At 34.9% G+C, this 25,987-nt stretch overlaps 1 protein-coding gene across 2 annotated transcripts in view; it reads right to left on the bottom strand.

Moving 5' to 3' along the window:
• CMC1 (C-X9-C motif containing 1) overlaps positions 1–25,987 on the bottom strand; it is an 82,463-nt gene that overhangs the window by 39,141 nt on the left and 17,335 nt on the right. The window contains exon 2 of one of the 2 annotated variants that reach the window (XM_058554133.1): positions 18,260–18,349. In XM_058554133.1, the coding sequence (XP_058410116.1) occupies positions 18,260–18,349 (90 nt within the window). The remainder of the gene's footprint in view (positions 1–18,259; positions 18,350–25,987) is intronic. The other variant, XM_058554141.1, reaches the window with a different exon arrangement.

Genomic DNA, 25,987 nt, shown 5'->3' with positions numbered 1-25,987 from the left:
CCCTTTACTATGTACTGCTTTAAGAGGCAATTCTGTGCTACTGGCAAATCCCTTGTTTCTCAACCTTGGCTGCACATTCAGATCACCTTAAGAGCTTTGGGGGGAAAAAAAAAATACACCTTTCTTTGTGGAGAGGAGCCTGTGCCTTGGTATTTTTAAAAAGATCCCCAGATAATTCTGATGTACAGCAAGGGTTGAGGACCACTGCACCAGCCTATTGTGAGAGATGAAAATTAAACGCCCTTCAATCATCAGGGCAGAGTAAGAAATTCTACTGTAAGAATATGATGATTTAAATCTCGTAATCTGAACAGATTTGACCAAGGAAGATGATGAAGGAAAAAACAGAAGAAATTGCATGAAGCCTTTATCACTGAGACATTGAGTAAATAGGTCCACTCTGAAAATCATGAGGTATTAATGAAATTAACGAGTTCCTTAATAAACTCAACCATATATGAGTTGACCATATGGTCTCCTGAGGTAAAAATAAGAGAAAAAACAAACAATTCAGATTTTTCACACTACTACATCAGAAAGTATGGTCAGTCAAACCTTCAATATGACTGAAAATTCAATTTTTCAAAAGTTTAAATTTTATGAGCTTGGCATAAAATAAATCTATGGGAGATATACCAGGCAAAGAACAGGACGTAATGTGTCTTAAACTTAAGTTGGTACCCTGTACTGACACAATCTAGGATTCAGGGAATGTCTAGCCGCCTTGAAAGTGAGTTTCAAAATTCCAAATATAGTCTTGACTCTTCTTCTAGGACGGTCTAGTTCAGTTTGTGTAAGTGAGTGACGACAAAAGTAAGCAAGGGCTGTAAGTGCATTAATCTGCACTAAATTGGAATAGAATTGCTCCTACTGATCCAATAAAGGCATCTTCCACCATAACAAAGGGCTCCTATCTGTCTAGAAAAATCAGTTAGAACCAAAATAAAATCACCTGAGCTCAAAATTCCACTAGGCCTAGAAAGACAACTAAAAGAGTGAGACAATGTTATTGCAGAGAGAACTGGGTTCTAATCATGTATTTGTTATTAACCTATGGCTTGACCTAAGGCTAGTCAATTATCTAATCTCTTACATAAGGGACACTGGAAAAGATGATATTTAAAGATTCTGCCCATCACTTAAATTCTATGCAAGACTTGGTTCTTTGGCAATGTCACTGACCAGGGAAGTCTAAGTATGGGGTTGAACTACAGAAATACTTCGTAATAAACATACAGCAAAGTTCAGACAGTCAAGAGGAAGCTGAACTGGTGTGTGATGACCTGGAAATCTTATAGAAAGATAATATGTCCTAATAAGTCAAATCCAGTAAGATTTCCTCAAGCTTTGCTAGTAGAGAGATTTAAAATAAGAAAATATTGGAGCTAGCCCTGTGGCATAGCGGTTAAGTGAACACGCTGCACTGCTGGTGGCCCAGGTTCGGATGCCGGGCACGCACCGACGCATGCTTGTCAGGCCATGCTGTGGCAGCGTCCCACATAAAGTGGAGGAAGATGGGCACGAATGTTAGCTCAAGGCCAGTCTTCCTCAGCAAAAAGAGGAGGATTGGCATGGATGTTAGCTCAGGGCTGATCTTCCTCACAAAAAAAAATAAAATAAAATAAGAAAACACATCTAATAATATGAATTCAGAGTTAACTTTGTGCTATGTTTTTGAGTGTGGTCATCTTTAAAACCAGTTTTAAGGTTATGGTGAAGAATCAAAGGGATAAAAATATTTAATGTACACATATTATTCACTCATGCATTTTAAAGGTAAGGACACGGGTATTATATTAGAATGCAGAGTAAAACTACTGGTGTTGATGGTGCGGGGGGAAGCAGCCTGACAATGTGAACTTTCAGTTTACGTAAGCAGAAGTCAATTGCCATTAAAGAGAATAAGTTGCTGTTTAGCTATTTAGCCATTCTTAAACCAAAGAAGGTTTTTCTTTACTTTGGGGACTTAAAATAAAATGTTACATTTAAAAATCTGACAAATCTGATGAATCAATTTCTCTAGAAAAGATAATGAATAATACGTGCCTAAGGATACCTGTAAGAATGAAAAAGACTATGTCACAATTAACTCTGTAGCAGGACTATATTGCGGTTAATGCTCATCTTCACACAGCAGCCTGACACTTTTCATAAATGCCAGTGGTTACCCTACAGCAGTCTGAGCCAGGGGTGTCCCTGTAGCACTGGCAAACACACATCACTGGCTGTCACTTGAATGAATGACTGCTTCTAGTTTTAAAAGAATGGAGAAAGCCAAAATTTAGAAAGAAAAGTTGTCAATGTGTCTTGTGTTCTGTTGCAGAATTAATCGTCTTTCAATTCTATTTGTATAAAGTCTTCTTCTGGGAGGGGAGAGAGGGAGCAAAGAAAGGAAGGGAGGGAGGGAGGAAGAGAAGGCAGGAGAAAGCACAGACTTCAGATGCTTCTGATTTCTTACTAGAAAACAAATCTAAACTTCTGTTTCAGGTTTTTAAGGCACTCCAAAATCAGGCTTGATTCCCAGTCTTTATTTGTCATTATCCCCCAAATGCACCACTAGTCTTCTAAGGTCAATCTCCTTACTGCTGTATAGACGAACCATGCCATTCTCACTTCTGTGTCTTGAATCCTGAGTCTATGGTCTGAAATGCTTTCCAGCTGCCCTACACTTACCCAAATCATTAGCCATACTTCAAGGTCCGGTTCATAGCCCATGTTCTTCATTAAGTCTCACCTGACTAAATCAGAATTCACTGGCATTTCTTTCTTTTTTTTAAACTAAAATACAGTTATTTTATTATAAATTGTTTTATATGGTGTAATTCTATTTTATGTATGCCTGGTTTGTCTCTCATCAACCAGACAATAGGTTCTTAAAAGCAAGTCTCATACTTCCACTCTGCCTCTATAACACCTCTCACAATGTGGAACATGTGATAGGCATTCAATAAATATTTAATAAGAATGCTGTTAAAATTAATTCTGCAAATTAAGAGCAATATCACAAAAAAAGTTTTGAAAATTTCTGAAGATGCAAATGTCTGGTTAGCTACTCAATCTTCTTTGCCTATATGCAATGAAAAATAATTGGCAAATGTAAAAAAAAACTCCTAGAAAACGAACAAATTTTAAAAATCAATATTCCCAACACTTAGAAATAACTTCTGTTAACATTTCTTCATCGCTCTTTCTTCACAGTATTAATGATAATTTTAATTTAAATATTTATTTAATAAACATCTCCCCCACCACACTTAAACTCCATAAGAACAAGGACTGAATCCGTTTCAGTCACAATTACATACACAGTGTAGTGCATGTACAGTGCTTGGTACATGGTAAGCGCTCCTAAAGAATTTACGGAATTAGTTAATTTTGGTAAGCCCTTCTTATATTTTTAAAATTTAATTTAATTTAATTTAACCAGAAATCAGGAAACTTTTTCAGTAAAGAGCCATATGGTAAATATTTTAGGCTTTGTGAGCTACCTGGTCTCTGTTGCAACTACTCAAATCTACTGCTGTAGCCAGAGGCAATACATAAGTAAATGAGCATGGCTGTGTTCCAATAAAATGCAGAGACAGGCAGCAGGCAAGATTTGACCATCAGGCTGTAGATTGCAAACCCCTGAATGAAAATAATGTATTATGACTAGTCTCTCATATCAATAATGCATATATTATGATCGCAAATGTGTGTATATCATTTCCCCATACCATAATTTTTATAATCAGACTCGGCTGACATCTAAGTTTTTGGCAATATTCCATATTTATATAATGCCATGTTGAACACACTAATGCATATTTTATTGCACTTCTCCAGTCATTTCCTTAAGATACATTTCTACCAGTAGAACTGCTAGGTCCAGGAGTAAGCCACATTTATAAATTTTTGTTAACTTTTTTTAAATATTCACAAACCCCTTTCATGACGTTGTGCTCATCTATATTTCTACCCAGCAGTGTAAATACCTGCTTCTCCAAAACCTCATCAACATTATACATGATACATACTTTTTTACCCACAAATACTCCATCATGCACATGATTAGAGTTCTGTTTGTGTACTTTTTTCTTATGATATGACATTTATATACAATGAAATAAACAAATCTTAAATATAGCACTCAATGAAACAAAAGTATACACCTGTGCAACACAAAACAGCAAAATACAAAATATTAAAATCACTCCAGAAAGTTCCTTTAATGTCCCTTTCCAATCAATACCTGTCCCACTCCCACCCCAATGATGCAATCATTGTTTTAGTTTAGTGTATTCTAGAATACCATATAAATGTTGTCTGTTCTAGAACATAATATTTTTAAAAGGTATATACTTCTCTCTTTTTTATTTACATTTCACTCAGAATAACAGGTTTGAGATTCAACTCTGCTATTATGTATAACAGTACTTTATTCAATTTTATTGCTGAATAGTATTCGTATACCACAATTAGTCTATCTCTTTTTTTTAATTGAAGTACAGTGTAGTCTCCTGAACAGGGCAGGACAGTAGGTGCATTTATTCTATGTTTTTTTTTTTTTTGAGGAAGACTGGCCCTGCACTAACCTCTGTTGCCTATCTTTCTCTTTTTCTTTTTTCTCCCCAAAGCCCCAGTACATAGCTGTGTATCATAGTTGTAGAGCTGTAGCTCTTCTATGTGGGACGCCGCCTCAGCATGGATTGATGAGCAGTGAGTAGATCCACACCCAAGAGCCAAACCAGCGAACCCCAGGCTGCCGAAGCGGAACGCAAGAACTTAACCACTACACCACCAGGCTGGCCCCTCTCTTCTCCTTTTGAGAGATACCTGGGCTATTTTCAATTTTTGGCTATCAGGAAAAAGCTACTATAAGTATTATAGGGAAACACAAGTTTCATTTCTCCTAGGTAGAGCTGCTGGGTCATTGGGCAGGTGTGTGGTTAGCAAATGCTGTCAGTATTTTAATTGCAGCCATTCTGGTAGGTATGCAATTCCAATTACCTAAAAGTTATCCTGGGGCAGGCCCGGTGGTGTAGTGGTTAAGTTCATGTGCTCTGCTTCAGTGGCCCGGGTTTCACAGGTTCAGATCCCGGGCGCGGACCTATCACTTATCAAGCCATGCTGTGGCAGGCATTCTACATATAAAAAAGTAGAGGAAGATGGGCATGGATGTTAGCCCAGGGCCAATCTTCCTCAGCAAAAAGAGGAGGATTGGCAACAGATGGTAGCTCAGGGCTAATCTTCCTCACGAAAAAAAAAAAAGTTATCCTTATGATATTGTCCTACAGGCCCATGAGATTCTCTTCATCTTTTTTAATCTTTCTCTGTTTTTTAGTTTGGATATTTCTATTGATCAATCTTTAGGTTCATGACTCCTTCTGTCATTTTCATTCTACAGTTTTTATGTCAGATACTGTTTTTTTTCAGTTCTAGAATTTTGATTTGGGTCTTTTTTATTGTTTCAAATTCTCTGTTAAGATTTCTTATCTTTTTATTCATTGCAATCATATTTTCCTTTACATTCTTAAGCAAGTACAACACATGATTTACAATCCTTGTCTGCTAATTCCAACGTCTTAGTTATCTTGAAGTTAACCTCTGTTGATTTCTTTTGAGAATGGGTCATATTTTCCTGTTCCTATGTACACTCAATAATCTTCAATTGTATAATGAATATTGTAAATGATATCATGAAAAAAGTTTGGATTCTGTTCTGTTTCTCTGAAGAATTCTTTTTTTTCTTTTTCATTTCAGCAGTCGTCTTCTTCACTGAACTCACACTGCAGAACTCTGTCTCCCCTGCGATCTAGAGTGGGAAGCAGCTCAAATCTTGGTTCAGTTCTCTTAGCCTTAACGAAGCTGCTTGGAATTTGCCTCATATGTAGTTTAGGATTAAGCTAGAGATACAGGCAGAGTTTATACACAGAATTTGAGGCTTCTTTTCTCTGGCTCTCTCCTTATTAGGATTTATGCTCTTCCCCTCCCCTCACCCCTCAAAAAAAACCTACAAGGCCTGTAGTTACACTAAATTGCGTGCTTGGTTCTTCAAACCAGCAACACCAAACACCAACTGGTCAGAGTCTCAACCACCCTACAGGGTAGAGACTCACCCAGTGCTATTTCCTTCCTTCAATGTTTGACTCCCCTCTTATTTCCATCTGTTTCCATTTACCCTCCAATGCCTTCAGGTAGTTGTTTTTAAATATTGTTCATAGATTATAGTTGTTTTCGGCAGAAGAATGTGTGTGATAAGAGCTATCAGGCCATGCCAGAAACTGAACTCTTCCATTATGAATTTTTAAATCATATCAAGTTTATGAGTTATATATAGTAGTACAGGGCGTGGTTTGCAATTAAGCCACTGAAAGTGAGAGCAAATATTTTCCATGTTTAATAATATGAATTTATTAGAAAGAAAATTTGTGTCCTTTGCTCATTTTTTAAATTGGATATTGATCTATTCCTTACTGATAATAAGTCTTTATACACTAAGATATCAAACTTTTGTCACGTATGTTAGAAAAATATTTTCCTAGTTTGTGATCTTTCTTCCTGTTTACAGTATATGACATGCATAAAATTTTACTTTTTATATATTTATAGTTTTTTGTATTATAAAAATTTGATTCTTTTTTTTTCCTTTTTTTTTGTTTTGCAGGGAAAGATTCGCCCTGAGCTAACATTTAGTGCCAATCTTACTCTTTTTTTTTCCCTCCCCAAAGTTCCAGTACATGGTTGTATATCCTAGTTACAAGTTGTTCTAGTTCTACTATGTGAGCCACTGCCACAGAATGACAACTGGCAGACGGGTGGTGTGGTTCAGTGAACGGAAAGCGAACCCAGGCCGCCGAAGCGGTGAGTGCCGAACTTCAACCACCAGGCCATCAGGGCTGGCTCAACATTTGATTCTTTATAGCTTTATTTTTTAAAGAAATACGTGTTCATTATGGAGAATTTTAAAAAATTTATGAAAATAAAAATCACCCATAATCCACTTTCTTCCTCCCATATCCCTTTATGCTGTTTTTAAAACTTGGATACACTTTTAGTCATTTGGAATCCTGCTTAACATTATCTGCTGAAGTTGAAATTATACACATCAGATGACCCAGAAATCTCATTGCTAGGTATACAACCAACAGAAACGCATACATATGGATACCAAAGGACATGAACAAGAACGTTCATAGGGGTATTATTTGTCTAAAAGCTGGAAATGACCTAAATATCCATCACAGTAGAATGGATAAACAAATTATAGTACAGTCATATAATGGTACTATATGACAATGAAAATGAAAGAACTATTATTACATGCAAAAACATGAATGAATCTAACAAACGTAATGCTGAGTAGAAGTCGGACACAAAAAAAGCACATACTGTGTGATTCTATTTAAATTAAAAAATGGACAAACTAATCTTACGCAGTTTGTAGGCAAAATGGTGATTATTTTTTGGGAGGAAGAAAGGATAGTGATTGGGAGAGAGCACAAAGAAGGCTGGCTTCTGGTAATTTCTATTTCTTGACCTCAATAACAGTTACACAGATATGTTTACTCTGTTATGATTCATCAAGCTATACACTTATAATTTGTGCACGCAAGACATAAAAAAGTTTACTTAAAGAAAGTAATCTTTTCATTCTGGAGAATACGAAAAAACTACACATAGGAAAAGAAATAACCTATGATCCACCTTCTTCCTTCTCATATTTCCAGATGTTTATTATTAAATTTTGAATGTATTTCTTTTTTCCTACACACATCTATCATTCTGTTATAATTAGAATTATACTATGTATATAATTTTATATCATGCTTTTTTAAACTGAGCATATGAACATGTTTACACCTGTTAATGATGCTTCATAAAATCAACTATTACCACACAATATTTTACTTAATGTTATTTTTCATAAGATATAAGGTAACAAAAACCAAGAAAACAGTTTCAATTTCAGTAAAAACTAAACATCAAAGAAGTACATATTTTTAATTATAAATTATAAAATTAAAGAAAACATTTAAGTTCAACACGTAACTCAAATTACTATGCTATGTGAGTACGACTGCATTTTTAATGAGTAAGTGGGTCTATAGTTTGTATATGGAAGGCTACAGCCCCAAAAGAGTGCTGCAGGAAACAATATTAGACATGTTCCCAGAAAATGAAATAAAAATTAAAAATTGCTTAAGCTATAGGAAGAAAAAAAGTTTTCCATCTTGGTGAAGTCTGGGATAAATGACATATAGCAAACACAATCTAGTAACTAAAAAGTAGTAACTAGAAATAAACTAGCACATAAGCTAGAAAGGACAAATACTAGGCACTCTTTCTGACTGATCTCATTCATAGTGTGCTAGAAGATACCTAGATTCTAATATCAATTCTGATATATTAACAAGTCATATGATACTGAATAGATAATTTAATCCCTTTATTGTGGTATGAGACCACATCCTTGTATTCCCCACTGTACCTAGCACCATATAGTGCACATAGTAGTATTCAAGTATAGTTTGTTGAGTTAACAAATCAGCATAGTTATGATTTGCTCTGGAAGGGAAGTGGTCTATGTGGACTCTTAAAAGGAAAACCAAGGAATAAAAACAAGAATTTTCAATCTATCACTGTCCAAGTTGAAAATGTGTACCAAATGTACACTAAGAACTTGCACTATTTACACAAAAATATTAGAAAAATACCAGAAGCACTACAATTGAATAAAACATTCTATTCCTTTGTTTCCCTTTAAAAGAGTGATTAATTTTTACTACTGTCTAATGCAATGGTTTCAAACTTAATGTCTACTAGACACATCAAAGTTAACATGTCCAAAACTAAACTCCTGATCTATCAATGACCAAAAACTAAAATCAAATAATAAAATTTCTCCACACATAGTCTTCCTCATCTCTGTTAACTACAACTGCATCCTCTTTTGTTTAGGACAAATGATAGGGAGTCATCTCTCTCTCTCTTGCCTCTATCTTCAAAATATATCCTGGAAAAGCTCATTCTCATCATCTCCATTGCTACCACCCTTCCAGTCCACCATCACCTGTCACGTGGATCGTCACAATCACATCCTTAAACTGGCGTCCCTGATTCTGCCCTTGCCCCATTTCATCTAGTCTTAACACAGCACTGAGTGATGCTATTAAATTGTAAATCAGACGCTGTCTCACTCCACTGCTCTAAGCCACCGACGTCTTTCCATTTCTCTCCTTAGTACCTACAAGTCCTAAGTACCTACAAGATCCTAAATGATTCTGCCCCCAATTACTCTGCTGAACTCCTCACTTTCCACTCTCCTCCTCATTCATTCCACCCTAACCACAGCGACCTTTTTAGTGCCCCTGGAACATGCCAGCTTCACCTAGTGCTTCAGGGTCTTTCCATGTGATATTCCTTCTGTTCCCATCATTCTTCCCAGATATATCTGCATGTCTCACTCCTTCACCTCCTTCAAGAGTTTCATCCAATGTCACTTTCTCAGTGAGACGTAAACTGACCACCTATTAAAGATTGCAGCCCCATTCTAACACTAGCACTCCCCACTGACCTTACCCAACTTTATTTTTCTCCAGATCACTTATATTTACTTATAATAACTTATATTTATCTTCCTCCTTCACTGAAATGTAAGGGCTATAATGATAAAGATTTTTGCCTATTTTATTCACTGTTCATACAATGGTGACTGGCATATGAAAAATACTCACTAAATATTTTCAAATGACTATGGTCCATATAACCTTAAGGTTCCATTAGACTGCTTAAGGGAATTTGAAAATTCTGTTTTTGCTTTGTAAAAATATATTTTTAGTGATGCAATAATTGACTAACACTAAAATATATGCAAATAATATTACCAAATGCTAACACACTGGAGACCACCAATGTATTAAAATATGATGCCAGATAAACCTGTCTATGGGCCTCAGAATAAAATATCTATCATACCTGTTTAATTGAATAATATTCTGAAATTCTGAGTAAATCAAAAGAAATCATTACTATTTAGAACTACTTCTTTATGTGATTTAGGATTTACTCTATATTTTGCATCCCTCAAAAAAGTAAAGCACAAAACTGAACTGGAAGAGGAGATATATACTAGGCTGCAACTGTAGTCTCCAACATCTGATTTAAAATCTGCTTCGTGAAAATAACACAACATTGTTTTCATGTATTAACTCTGTAAATGTAACAAAATTAAGCACAATACAATAAAATACTGCTTTTATCTGTTTCACACATTACAGTTTGAAGCAAATTCTAGTCCCCCCAAAAAAGAACTGATTATTTTTTAAATGGTTCTAAATCTATCAGTCTAATGCAATCCAGAGTTTTGTACAAATCAAATTTCCCCCTTTATTATTTTTTCAACAGACATACAAGATTGCTATAAGAATGTATTTCAGTCAAAATATAATTACTTATGACTATCTGCAAAACGTTTACCAATCACAGGCTCTGATTATCTGGAAAGAATGCCAATTATAACTGAAGGATCATCAAGTAGCTTAAGTGAAGTGTGATCTTGTTTTCAGATTTTATATATAAGGGCATGATACTGTTTAAAGACCATATTTAATTTTGGATTAATTTCTCATAAGATGAAAGGATTTAAGTCTATTACAGCAAAATAATTGAAAGTTGATTTTTCTAGGAAAACTAGAAAAATAAAAACTTGTTAATGAAATACTAATAGAATAGTTATAACTCATATTTTATATTAATAATATTTATTCATTTTAACAATATTTCTAAGTTTCAAGCCATGTAATTCTTTGCTTTTGTGTTCTAATATAGGCTTTTCACACTTATACTTTTAAAGATGAGTTGCATAAATTAGTGGTTTAAAATATTAAATTCATTTGCCCTGACAAAATTCCCTGCTAATTTAGTTATTTAAAGACTTAGCATTTAAAGATTTAACTTACTTCTAAAACTAAAACATGCTGCACCTTTCTCTGTTGAGAAAACAACTAGCCATTTTATTCAAGAGTATTTATGTCCAATTATAGATAATTTCATTACCCTCTATTATTCATAAACAAGACTGCTGTAATAAGCCATTAAGTCCTACAATAGAGGCATGAGTTAACAAATGTAACTGAGAACCACTAAATCAACGAGTAATGACCATTATATACTTTGTTCAGTTGCTTTAAAAATAATTCAGCTGTATTTGTGATTGATATAGGTCTATTACTCATGACATCAGGCCCAATAGGCACACACAAATACCTATTGCTAATTAACTTTTATTACAATCACACATAGCTTAACAATGGGGATACATTCTGAGAAATGAGTCATTAAGCGATTTTGTTGTCCAAACATGACAGAGCGTACTGAAGGGGAACAAAATTTGCTGCCCCCAAATGTGTCTCTTTAACATGAGGATTATTTTAGGCTGATTATTTTTAAGCAACAAAAGACTGAAAGTTTTTCTTGTTACCTTCCCCGCAATTGCATAAAAGAATTCAGATTAAAAAAACCTATCTCAGGAAATGAGCTATCACCTTAGTATAACATGAACTAGGGGACTGACAGGGAGAAACCTAGAAAAGCCTGTTTGTCAGGCTCCCCTCTGTGTTCTTCTGTTTCTGTGTGGCCAAACACTTGTTTTCCAAACATTTGCTTCTTTTCATGTACCTATGAATTGCCTTCCTTCCCTTTGAGGTCCCTGACTCTCCCCACCCCCAACATCTTCTTTTGTCATTAGCTGAGGATGGTATTTAAGGTGAGGGCTTTGGCCATTTGGCAAGAATTACTCAGTTTTCTTGGATTTCTCTCATGTGTACATATTATTAAGCTTTTGTTTGTTTTTCTCCTATGAATCTGTCTCATGTCAATTTAATTCTTAGACCAGACAGAAGAACGTAGAAGGGTAGAGGAAAATTTCTTCCTCCCCTACAGTACTTACACAAGCTGAGATGGTACAGCCTATTACACACCTAGGCTATAGGGCACTAATCTTATGGAACCACTGTCACATATGCAGACTGTTGTGGATCAAAATGTCATTATGTAGTACATGACTGTATGTCCATGTACCGAGAAGAGTTAACATGGCAGGCCTGAGACTGCTATCCTTAGAAAGGCCTGCTTGCAAGCTTGACCCTTAGCTGCTATCTGAGAACTTGGATTTTGGGAGTGTTCCCACCATTTTCTAATTGTAAGAGTGGCTCACTGTGCCTAAATTGTTTGTGAAAACCATATGGTTTATGCTGAACATTTGCTTTCCTTCTGGGAGTCTAAAATTTGGGGTACATGATGTGCAGAAGCTGCCCACATGACCAACTCCCAATAAAAACTCCGAGGACTAAGTCTCTAATGAGTTTCCCTGGTAGACAACATTTCACACGTTGTCACAATTCAGCGCTGGAGAAATTAACCACATCCTGAGTGACTCTACTGGGGGAAGAATCTTGGAAGCTTGCACCTAATTTCCTCTGGAATTCAACCTGTGTACCTTTCCCCTTTGCCAGTTTTGCTTGTATCCCTTTGCTGTGAGAAATCTTAGCGATGAGTATGACTACTTACTGAGTCCTGTGTGTCCTCCTAGCAAATCAGGGGTGGCCTAGCAAACCAAACCCAGGGGTGGTCTTGGGGAGCCCCAATGCAGTCCAGTGTAGGTGCAAAGAAGAGGAATTGTGTCTTACATCTCTTTATATTTCTTAAGGTACATAACATACTCTTATACATATCAGATATTCATCATATTTGGTGATTTTATATATTATCCTCCTAATATATCCAAACCACTCCTAAGATGTGTTGAGTCTCCACTTCAGTGTTAGTTAACATTGGTGAACTGATTAAATGGCAAAAATATGTGTGATAATAGTGGCACAATTCAAACAAATGAAAAGTTTTGGGCAGGTTCAAGTAACACAGTTGGATAGAAGATTGATTATTTTGACCATTTACAGTCTGTAGCCCTCCAATTTGTTATAATGATGTTTTGATAGTTCTGTGCCTGCAAACACCCTAAAGAATATCCTAAGCATTCTTAATTTGATTTTCTTTTTTGTCAATTCACTTACCTTTGGAACTTGGCAAAATGTAACATACTTCAGTTGTGTGCGACTGATAGAAGAGGGCAGGCATTTTATCAAGCTTCTGTGTTATTTAACTACGGCTCTGCAACGTTTCAAAGAAACAATCCATGCTTCCTTATACTTTATACAATTCCTTTAGAACTAACTCCACCTACTGGCCAAAAGATCAAAAAGACTACAGCAGAAAACACTGATACAAAAGAAACAATAAAAGAACATAAAAGAAGGCCCGAGGGATGAAAGGAGTCAGTGAGTAGGAGAACGTATCTAGGTTAAAGAAAGTTCCAGGCCATCCCTGAAGACAAAGTACTTTTTTGGTCTTGATCTATCACAGCAAAAGGAAAAAAAGGTTATTATTATTTTTAAAGCAAACTTCATTATTCAACATATTAGACTCTATATCAAACGCCAACTAGGTAATTCAAAAAAGCAAAGAAGGGCCGGCCCCGTGGCTTAGAGGTTAAGTGCGTGCGCTCAGCTGCTGGCGGCCCGGGTTCGGATCCCAGGCGCGCACCGACACACTGCTTCTCTGGCCATGCTGAGGCCGCGTCCCACATACAGCAACTAGAAGGATGTGCAGCTATGACATACAACTATACTGCGGCTTTGGGGAGAAGAAGGGGAAAAAAAAAAAAAAAAAAAAAAGCAAAGAAATGTAATGAAGAATTTTTACAAAACTGCAATCCAGTGACTCTTCCTCTTATGGAGGCTCTATTTCCAGAAGAAAAATTTATAACACTAGAATACATACTTCACCAATATATATGACAAACAATATTTTTAAAAATATTACTAACATAAAAAATATAAATCATTAAGTCAGCAAAGAGTCAAACACATGGAAAAAGTCACAGAGTGGAAAGTAACCTCCAGAGGTCATCAAACCATCTTCCTAAAACACCACAAGTTGGTAACTCCCAGATCCAAGAAAAAGCAATGATTCCATCAATACACTTGGTGGAAGGGGATTTCTGTTTGGGCTTTTGGGAGGTTGAGAGATTAGGAGGGAATGAGAGGGAGGGAGTGAGAGAAAGATTGGCCATTCTAGAATTTTCCTTCAGTTCCATTACCAATGTACTTAGCGTTCATTGTGTTAATGTCTACAAATATACTTTGGTCATTTATTTTCGCAGCTCCATTCACTGCCAATAATATCAGTGACAAAAGAAAAGTTGAGTTTTCTATTTAAATCAACTGTTCAATCACTTTTCTTTTGATATATGTTCTACCAACAGAGTTTATAATCTTGTCAAAGTTTGTGTAATAGTAAGATCAGGATTCTTAATTCTGTATCTAATCTCTAAGTCAAGCTACCTTTACTCATCAAATCAAAGTTAAGTTCCAAAAGAAAAGGTGATGAGCACTATTTTTCTCTCCAAAAGGAAACAAAAAAGTATATCTAAAGACACAGATTCTCAAGTTGACCAGTTTAATACAAACATTGCTTAATTGTCATCCAAAAGCTCAGATTTTCTTGTTTTAGGGTATAGTTTTCATTATATTGAAACGGCAAAGTTATCGTGACTTTATAAAAATTCACTGTAGAATTAGAATCATGTAATTGCAGATAAAAGTTAAATTTAAGAAGTACGAGCTGGCCCAGTGGCACAAGCGGTTAACTGCACGCGCTCTGCTGCGGTGGTCCAGGGTTCGCCAGTTCGATGCACCACTTGGTAAGCCATGCTGTGGCAGCGTCCCATATAAAGTGGAGGAAGATGGGTACAGATGTTAGCCCAGGGCCGGTCTTCCTCAGCAAAAAAAAAGAGGAGGATTGGCAGGTGTTAGCACAGGGCTGATCTTCCTCACCAAAAAAAAATTTTAAAAATGCAAAAAAATAAAAATAAAAAAAATAAAAAATAAATGTAAGAAGTACTAGTGTATATAACGATGAAACATTCTAAACGTTATCTGCTACTTAAGACAAATTTTAATTGTGTTTAAACATAAGGTGAAATGTACAACTCAGATTAAATCAGTGTTTAGTAAAAACCAATAGTGTATACATAGACAATGAAGGTATCACGGAAGCTGGTTAAAAATTCTAATGAAGAGAGAACTAGTAAGAATATAGCAACCTGGCTGAAATTGATATTCATTAGGGTACTCTTCACATCAATAGGGAGCATTTGGACTCTGTGGTCTTTATCAGTGTCCCAGCTGGTAATGGTTGAAGGTTAATGCTTTACCCCATTCTGTTCAATTTTCTATCCTAATTAGCCCTCCAAATCTATAGCTGTGAGCACCAAGTGTCTGTGCTCAAAAGAAACTAATTAATGCTAGCAAATTAGATCAAGTCCAAAGATCCAACAGCCAAACTCTTAGTTAAATGCTCCTTGTTAATAGGAAGTGTAGCTGTCAATAACTGCTGTTGGTGACTATAATGAGGCATCTTTCTTTCACTGAAAGTGATTTCATTTCTCTTTGTCCCTGGAAAAGCTGTTCCATTCCCTTCACAAACCTAAGTTGCTGGCAGTCTGACCCAGTTCTTACGATCAGCTGGGTTGAAATGACACGAAAAAAAAAAATCAAACAGAAAAGCTTTCCTACATTATCGTGTTTCAGGCATTTAGCAGAAAGTCAGATCACTTATTAAAATTCCTATATCTTTATCCAAGAACTATACAATTAGTGTCCATAATGATTTTATATAAATTCTATAATTATTAAATAAAACAGAGGCTATAAGTAGTAAATAAACTACAACGGAAGTGTCTGAATTCTAAATTACAGCTTATTGCTCAGTTTAAATGTAGCTGTTCTGCTGCTGCTTGAGCAATACCAAGGTATGTTCTTTCCTAATTCACACAGTTAACCAGGGAAAAGACAAAGGATTATTCTCCTATAAAATAATCAATTTTAGATTCTAAAACACTGTTTTGGACCATATGGCCTAAAGAATCAATATATGAATATCTATAAAAAATTCAAATATTCAAAAATCAATTGTTATGTTCTAATAAGGACAAAAGCACTGAAATAACCCAAACGGATATGAAATTTTAAGATGCTTTCAGTCTTCAGAAGATTTTAAATACATCAAAAAAACAAAAACTTAACCACCACGTCAACATCCTAAACAACTTAACTTTTGATAAAGAAGTGAAAATTAAACATTTTCTTTTCTGTACCATTATCAAGTAGTAGTTGTGCAACAAACAAATAAATATTAAAGTTATACTCTATTTCTTTCATTTCAAAAACTATAACAAAGTTTCATCATCTAAGAGTAAGCAAAAGCAGTTATGAAACCCAAAGCCATATAATCATTCTGCATTTTCATCTGAATCATGTGAGTAAAAACTCAGTCTATAATTGAGTTAGCTAGCTTTCTTTCATTCTAGATATCAGAAAAGTGTATTGCAAAACAACATAAATACAACTCATATATATAACTTTAGGCCAATACAGCAGTAATAAGTAAATTTTTATGGTAGTAAAAAGTTAACCCTATAACTGTATTATCCATTTTGAAGTTTTACCCTCCCTCACTGGAATCTGGATACATATTTTTTAAAGTTCTCAGAGGCAGGTGGAGGATTATGTCTAGAGACTATCAGCATGACATCTGCCAATGCCGGATGTGCAATGAACCCTCTCTGTAGGTGCCAATGGGTTCATTTCTCCTGACACCCAGGGGTGGGGGTGGAAGGAAGATGCTCTGATTAAACAACTAATTCATAGTAAAAGCAAGAGTCATACCACAGAATGAATCTAATAAATTGTTAATAATTTATTAATAAATTTATTTATGGATGATTTAATTTAAATCTAATATATGATTGGATTTAAAACTGCACTATGTCATAAGTCATTTAATTTAAGAAACAGAAATGACCATCACACAATGTCAAGTCTGAGGATCTACTCTTCTTTTATTGCCTCCATCTATCAATCGCAAAGGTCGTTTGCTAAGGAGATAGCATCAGAGGGACAGAAATGTTCCTAGCATCCAAATGTTACTGACACAGTCCTGAAACTACAGTTGACACAGCCTGGCTCCCCTGTAAAGAAACTTGCAGTGTGAATGCAGCCCATCATCCTCACTAAAAATTATTATGTTCCTTCAACAAAGAAGACTATAGGGGAAAGTTAAGGAGAGCCAGGAAAATAGTCTACACCAGCAAAATTTTACTACTACTTCTTATTAGCTGGCCATTACAAGAGGTAGATTTTTTTTTAAAAAAAGACATTTCTATAGTAATACCGTCATCTGCTTTTCTAATTACTATCATTTATGGCCTCATTTTTTACCTCCCACTGCTTTGTTTACATTTTCATTATAATGTTTCATATTCAATAATATATCTCTAGATATACAGAATACAGGAGTATTTCACGTTAAAAACATTTTCATGTTACAAAACATTTTCCAGGAGGCCGGCCCCGTGGCCTAGTGGTTAGTTCGGCGTGCTCCACTTCAGCAGCCCAGGTTCAGTTCCCAGGTGTGGACCTACACTACTCAGCAGTGGCCATGCTGTGGTGGCAGCCCACATACAAAATAAAGGAAGACTGGCACAGATGTCAGCTCAGTGATAATCTTCCTCAAGCAAAAAGAGTAAGATTGACAACAGATGTTAGCTCAGGGTGAATCTTCTTCAGCAAAAAAAAAAAAAAAAAAGAAGAAGAAGAAGAAAAGAAAAACCAACACATTTTCCAAAGAAAACACACATATATGGGTGCCTAGTGCATGCATTTATATAAATACCTTTCACTTAGAAACACAAAATACAAAAAAATAAACTAGACTCATTTTAAGTACTATTGGGATTCCATTAACAATTCAGTAATAGACAATGACACCAAAGAAAATCATCTTAGAATATATATCTATATTAATATAGTCATAGATGAAAAACAGGTACAAGTTACATCTGATGTTTCTTTTTTCCCTATCAAAATCACCAGAATAATTTGTTTCTCCAAAATACTCACACTAAGTTTTTCTCTACATGTAACTATACTTCAGGGAAAAAATATTTTTTACTAGTAATTAGGGAGAATATTTTTAAACTGTAAATGAATTGAACACCACCTGGAAGTTCTGAAAGCTGAAATACTGGTATCTCAGTGAAAAGGTGAGAAGAAATTCATACATATTAATTCATTGACTACTTGACTCTGAGGCTAAAGATTAAATTCAGATTATATTATAAAAAATGAATTTGATTTTTATATGAATATTTGGATCTTACCTTGAACTTGTTCAGAACATCTTTCACGGGCCTTTTCTCTCATAATTTTAGGGATCAAAACATCTTTTTCAACATGTCTGAGATGCTGTTCTGAAAAATAAAAAAGATCTTTAGTAAAGTCTCAAGTAAATCACCAGTTTAGGGGGAAAATAAACCCTATACGTAAAATAAAATTCTAAGCCAATATATTAAAAACTGATTCTTTCATAACCTCATAAAATTTTGATTATTTTAGCCACTGAAAATCATTCTAAATATACATATTTTTTATAACTGAAAAAAATGTGAAAGATATATGCAACATTTTTCTAAAAATTTCTGCAAACTATATTGCAACACATTTGATAACATATTCCATTTAGTTTTGTCAAAATTAAATTCACAGACTAAAACATTATCATTTTTCTTCTTAATATAATCTACAAAAAGAGGATTTTTATCAATATTGAGATACAAGGATAGATAAAGAGATCCAAGATTAATAAGAGACACATGAGTAGTTTCTCTAGCTACTACTAAGAGTAGCCTAAGAAAGAGAGAACTGGCAGAAGAAAAAGTGGAACTACAGGTGCACATAAAAACAAAGCACGTGAAATTTCTGTGCATTTTAAACACAACTACCACAATAGACTATGATGGTAGACTGAGCACCCTGCTCCAGAGTCCTATCTGTTCCTTAAATTCCTAAAGAGCCATGAGAAACAAAGGGGTAAGTGTCCTCAGGGAGCCAAAATGACCAGGAATCTGACAGACAAAGACAGATGAGGTGAGATTATAGGAGGTAATCATATTCCCACAGAGTTTTTCCCCCGGAAACAAATGATGCCAAAAGTTGGTGTTGCTCCGTCCTCTATAGCAGTAAAAATGGGGAGCAAGAGACTTTCCTGGAGGAAAAAAAAACCACTATTGGTTGAAATACCTCAGTAGGAGCCAAGTGGGTCACCTCTTCTGTTTCCTTGAGACCATGAGCAAAAGAAGTAAATATAAGTATTTATCCCCAAGAGGTCAAGAAGTTTCCTAGTATCTAGTGACACCTAGGAAGACCAGGAACCCCTAAACTTTTCCCAGTACTATGTGGTTCCCAACAACCTTTGGATGCAGGCAGCTATGAAGTGATATAGTATTTGCAGAGAGGGTAACAGGGCACCTCAAAAAGCAAACAAAATCAACAACAATAAACAGCCAAAGGCAACAAAAGCAAAAATAAATAAGTGGGATTACATCAAACTAAAAAGCTTCTGCACAGCAAAGGAAACTATCAACAAAATGAAAAGGCAATCTAACAAATGGGAGAAAATACCTGCAAATCATATATCTAATAAGGAGTTAATATCCAAAATATATAAAGAACTTATACAACTCACTAGCAAAAAAACAATCCAATTAAAAAATAGGAAAAAGATCTGAATAGACATTTTTCCAAAGAAAACATACAGATGGCTAATAGATAGATGAAAAGGTACTAAACGGGCCAGCCCAGTGGTGTAGCAGTCAAGTTCTCGAGTTCCGCATCAGCGGCCCGGGGTTCGCCGGTCAGTATCCTGGGTGTGGACCTAGTCACCACTCATCAAGCCACACTGAGGCAGTGTCCCACATAGAAGAACTAGAGGGACCTACAATTAGGATATACAACTATGTACTGGGGCTTTGGGGAGAAAAAAGAAAAAAAAAGAGGAAGATTGGCAACAGAGGTTAGCTCAGGGCCAACCTTCCTCAAAAAAAAAAAGAAAAAGACATAGATCTGAGTTGCATTTAGAAAAAATAAAGAAAAAGTGCTCAACATCACTAATCATCAGGGAAAGGCAAATCAAAACCACAAGGAAATAGCACCTTACACCTGTTAGAATGGCTATTACCAAAAAGATAAAAATATTTAAAACATAAAAAAATTTCTTTTCTTCAAAAAGAAATAACAAGTGTTGTCAAAGATGTAGAAAAAAGGGAATTCTTGTGCACTGTTGGTGGGGATATAAATTGGTGGAGTGACTATGGAAAACAGTATGGAGATTCATCAGAAAATTAAAAATAGAACTACCATATAATCAAGCAATTCCACGTCTGGGTATTTACCAGAAGAAAACAGAAACACTAACTTGAAAAGATATATGCACCCTCATATTCATTGCAACATTATTTAGAATAGGCAAGACGCGCAAACAATCTAAGTGTCCATCGATGGATGAATGGACACAATGGAATATTATTCCACCATAGAAAGGAATGAAATCTTGCCATTTGCAACAAAATGGATGAACCCTGAGGGCATTATGCTAAGTGAAATAAGTCAGACAGAGAAAAACAAATACCATATAATCTCACTTATACATGAAATCTAAAACAAAACAAAAACAAGCTCATAGATATAGAGAACAGACTGGTCATTGCCAGAGGTGGGGGATGAGGTGAGTGAAATACGTAAAGGTGGTCAAAAGGTACAAACTTCTAGTTATCAAATAAATAAGGCATGAGGATCTAATGTACAGCACGGTGACCACAGTTAATAATACTGTATTGCATATTTGAAAGTTGCTAAGATTAAATCTTGAAAGTTCTCATCACAAGAAAAAGAAATTTGTAATTACGTATGGTGATGGATATTTAACTACATTTACTGTGGTGATAATTTCACAATATATACAAATACTGCACCATTATGTTGTATGCTTGAAACTAATATAATGTTATATGTCAATTATACCTCAATAAAAAACAGCAAAGTCGGGGCCGGCCCGGTGGCGCAAGCGGTTAAGTGCGCGCGCTCCGCTGTGGCGGCCCGGGGTTCGCTGGTTCGGATCCCAGGCGCGCACCGACGCACTGCTTGGTAAGCCATGCTGTGGTGGCGTCCCATATAAAGTGGAGGAAGATAGGCACAGATGTTAGCCCAGGGCCGTCTTCCTCAGCAAAAAAAGAGGAGGATTGGCGGATGTTAGCTCAGGGCTGATCGCCTCACAAAAAAAAAAAAAAAAAAAAAAAAAAAAAACAGCAAAGAATCACCTAAATTTGATGAAGGACAACACAGTGAAAGAGAGAAACTGACTGTAATTAATCAAGAAGTAACCAACTCCTATGCAAGTTAAAAGAGTAAAGAAAATAAGATTTTAGAATAAGTATAATAAATATACTGAGGCAAATAAAAAGACATGAATCCTCAGATAGAAATGGATCATAGATTACCTAAATGCACTTCGATGAAAGGTCTCAAACTCAAAAATCCTAAAAGCTTCAAAAGGGAAAAAACATTACCCACACACAGGAATGAGAATCAGATGTATATCATTTTTCACTGGTAAGATATAGAAGAAGACAAATGGAGAAATAACTTCAAAGTTCTGAGAGAGAATTACTTTATATCCAAGAATTCTAGAGCAACTTGAGTGATACGTAGATACCAAAAAGTTTACCACCTTCACACTTTACTGAAAAAGAAATGATCCTTAATGTTGTGTGACAAGCCACTAATTAAACTTAGTGACTCAAAACAATAAACATTTTGTTTTGCATAGAGATCCTATAGCTCAGGAATGCAGCAAGGTAAAGCAGAATCGATTCTTCTCTGCTTCACAATGTCTGGGGCCTCACCCAGGAAGACTGAAATGATAGGCATTGACTTCAACAGCTGCAAAAGCTGGAGCTGGTGGATTTAGTTCCGAGATGACTTTTTTCACTTATGTACTCGACATCTGGGCTGGAATGGCTGAAGAACAGGCTCAAAGGGGACTGTAAACCAGAGCCCCTGTACATGGCTTCTCCATTTGATTTAGCTTCTCATAGTAAGGCAGGTAGGTTAAGAGAAAAAGCAATCTGAGAAGCAAGCACTGTAAGATAACCAAGTGAAAGCGACACGGCCTTTTCTGACCCTGTCATGGAAGCCATGCAGCATCATTCCTGTTACATTGTAGTTCCAGTCACTAAGGACAGCCTATACTCAAGTGGAAGGGAGTTAAGACTCTATTCTTTGTGGCAAGGCCACATTACAGAAGAGAATGAAGGATGAAAGATAATGTTGTGACCTTCCTTGTAAAATAAAATCTGCCACAAGAAGTAATAGATAATATAGTATGATAAAATAAAAATGAATCCATGATGTACAAATGTGAAATATATAAAGCATATTAGAAAAACATATATTTAAATTTATGTTAAAAGTATAAAGTATTTGAATGACATCATCAATTAACTTGACCTAACTAACATTTATAGAACACTTCACTCAATAACAGCAGAATATTAACCAAGAAAACCCATAGTCTGGGCTATGAAACAAATCTCAATAAATGCAAAATAATTCAAGTCATACAAAGTATGTTCCCTGACACCAATGTAATTAGATTAGAAATCAGTAACAGAAAGATCTCTTGATAATTTCTACATATTTGGAAACTAAGTAAGAGACTTAAACCCATAGGTCTAAGAAAAAATTAAAAGACAAATTAGAAAGTATTTTGAAATGAATGAAAATGAAAATACAACATATCAAAATTTGTGTGATGAAGCTAAAACAGTACTTAGAGGAAAATTTGTAGCACTAAAAGCCTACATCGGAAAAGAAGGATGGTCTTAAATCAATGACTTAAGCTTCTACCTTTAGAAACTAGAAAAAGAGTAAATTAAACACAAAGAAAACAAGAAAAAAGGGAAACAATAAAGATCAAAGCAGAAATCAATGAAATAGAACCAGAACAAACAAACAAAATGATAGAGAAAAGCAATAAAACCAAAGCCTGTTCTTTGAGATCATTAAAACTGATAAACCACTAGCCAGAAAAAAAGAGAGGTCACAAACATCAGAAATAACATACATTTTTAAATGATAATAAGAAAACAGTATAAACAAATGTAGGTCAATAAATTTGACAATAAAGATGAAATGGACAAATTCCTTGAAAAACACAAATAATCAAAGCTTACTCAAAGATACAGATAACCAGTATAGTCCTGTACTTATAAAAGCAATTGAAGCTGTAGTTAAAAGCCTTCTCACAAAGAAAATTCCAGGCCCTGATAGCCTTACTGGTGAATTAAACCAAACATTTACAAAAGAAATACTACCAATTCCATACATACTCTTCCAGAAAATCACTGTGAAGTCAGCATTACCCAGATACCAAAACCAGACAAAGACATTATAAGAAAAGAAAACTGCAGTCCAATATTCCACCATGAATGCAGATAGAAAAATCTTAACAAAAGATTAGCAAATTGAATCCTACAATATAAAAAAGGATAAAACTTCATACCCAAGTGAAGTTTATCCCAGGATTGCAAGGTTCACTTAACATTCAAAAATCAATAAATGTAATTCATCATCTTAAAAAATTAGAAAAGAAAAAACACATGGTTATCACAATAGACACGGAAAATACATTTGACAAAAATCCAACATCCACTCCTAATAAAAACTCTCAGTAAAGTAAGAACAGAAGGAAACTTCCTCAACAAGATAAGTGGCATCTACAGAAAAAACCCACAACTAACCTCACACTTAATGGTGGAATACTGAATGTTTTCCCCTAAGATAGAAAAAAGATAAAGAAGTCTGCTCTTGCCATCTCTATTGAGCATAATAATGAATGTCCTAACCAATGCAATATATATATATATTCAAAACTATATAAAAGTCTTCCAAATTGAAAAGGAAGAATTAAAACTGTAGTTATTCAAAGATAATATGATCATCTACATAGAAAATCCAATGGAATTTACAAAAGAGTTTCTAGAACTAAAAAGTGAGTTTAGAAACGTTTCCAGATATAAGATTAATATACAAAAATCTAATGGAGATAATATAATAAGAAATCAGAGAACTAGAAGATAATTCAATAGAAATTATTTGATCTGAAAAGGAGAGAACATAGCTTTTAAAAAATGAACTGAAGCTCAAGGACCTGTGGGGCAAAAAAGAAAAGATCTATCATCCATGTTACCAGAGTCTGAGAAAAGGAGAAAAAAAGAATGCAGGGCTGAAAAAAATATTTGAAGAAATAATGGCTGAAACCTTTGCAAATTAGGCAAAAGACATAAACCTACAAATTCCAGAAAATAATAAAAACCCAAAGAAACCCATACCCATACACATCATAATCAAATTTCTAAAATGAAAGGCAAAGAAAAATCTTGAAAGCATCAGAGAAAAATATAGAACAAAGATTCAAAGGACAAAGGATTTCTCGTCAGAAACCACAGAGGCCAGAAAGAAGTGGCATAATATTCTTAAGTACTATTAAAAAAGAACTGTCAATCAAGAATTCTATATCCAGCAAAAACATTCTTCAGCATTGAAAATGAAATAAAGATAACTCGAGGAAGAGAAGCTAAGGTAATTTCTTGCCAGGAGATCTGTTCTAAAAGAATGGCTAGAGGAAGCTATTCAGACAGGAAGGAAATAGTAACAACAGGAAACTCAGAACAACAGGAATGAAGAAAGGGTGACAGAAAGGGTAAATGTAATAAACTGTTTTCCTTTTTTTGAGTTTTAAAAACTGTTTTTGACAGAAGAAAAAATTATAGCATTCTCAATGTATACAGAGGTAATATTAAAGAAAACTATATCATAAAGGGGAGAGGGTAAAGCGACTTTGGGGGTGGTAAGAAATCTACATTCCACTTGAATGATAAAATGTTGATGCTTGTAGACTGTGATAAACTATGTGTGTAGTGTAATCTTTAGAGCAACCACTAAAAACTAAGAAATAAATTCAAAAACACTACAGATAAATCAAGTGGAATACTGAAAAACTGAAAGTATTTTCTCTGACTATATTGGAATGAACTAGATACAATAACAGAAAACAGGAAAATCTCCTAAGACTCGGAAATTAAACAACACACTTCTAAATAATTCATAGGTCAAAGAGGAAGTATCACGGGAAACAAAAGAATACATTTACCTAAATTAACCTGAAAACACAACACATCGAAATTTGTAAGATAAAGCTAAAGCAGTGCTTACAGGGAAATTTATAGCAATAAATGCTCATAATAGAAAAGAAAGTCTCAAACCAATGATCTAAGGTTCCACCTGACGCAAGTAAAAAAAAGGACAAAATGAATCTTAAAGCAAGCAGAAGAAGATGATACAGAGCAGAAATCAATAAAATTGACAATAGAAATACAAATGAGATAATCACACTGAAGCTTGTTTTTTCAGGAAGATCAATAAAATTGGCTCAGATGGCTTCATTGGCAAATTCTACAAAATATTTAAAGAACAAATAACACCAATTCAATAGTCTCTTCCTAACACATTTTATGAGGCCAGCATTACTCTGAAACCAAAAGCAAAGGCAATCTTAAAAAAAAAAAAAACCCACCAACCAACATCCCTCACAACTATAGACGCAATACACCTCAACAAAATATCAGCAAATCCAATCCAGCGATATATAAAAAGAAAAATACACCACATCAAGTTGGGTTTATTCCAAGGACGCAAGCTGGTTCACAATTTGAAAATCAATCAATGTGATCTATCATATGAATAAGTCTAAAAAAGGAAAATCCTACAGTCACATGAATTGAAACAAAAGAAACATTTAACAAAATTCAACACCCACTCATTAAAAACAAACAAAACTCTCAATAAACTAGGAATAGAAAGGAACTTCTTGAATCTAATAAAAAGTGTCTGCAAAAAACCTACAGCTAACATCATACTTAATGGTAAAACACTAAGTGCTTTCCCTCTAAGAACAGGAATAGGGAGTAAAATTGCATGGAACTACACACACG

The sequence above is a fragment of the Diceros bicornis genome, chromosome 2 (genome assembly GCF_020826845.1).
Source record: "Diceros bicornis minor isolate mBicDic1 chromosome 2, mDicBic1.mat.cur, whole genome shotgun sequence".
NCBI classification, from domain to species: Eukaryota; Metazoa; Chordata; class Mammalia; order Perissodactyla; family Rhinocerotidae; genus Diceros; species Diceros bicornis.
This window is presented reverse-complemented; position numbering and strand designations above follow the sequence as displayed.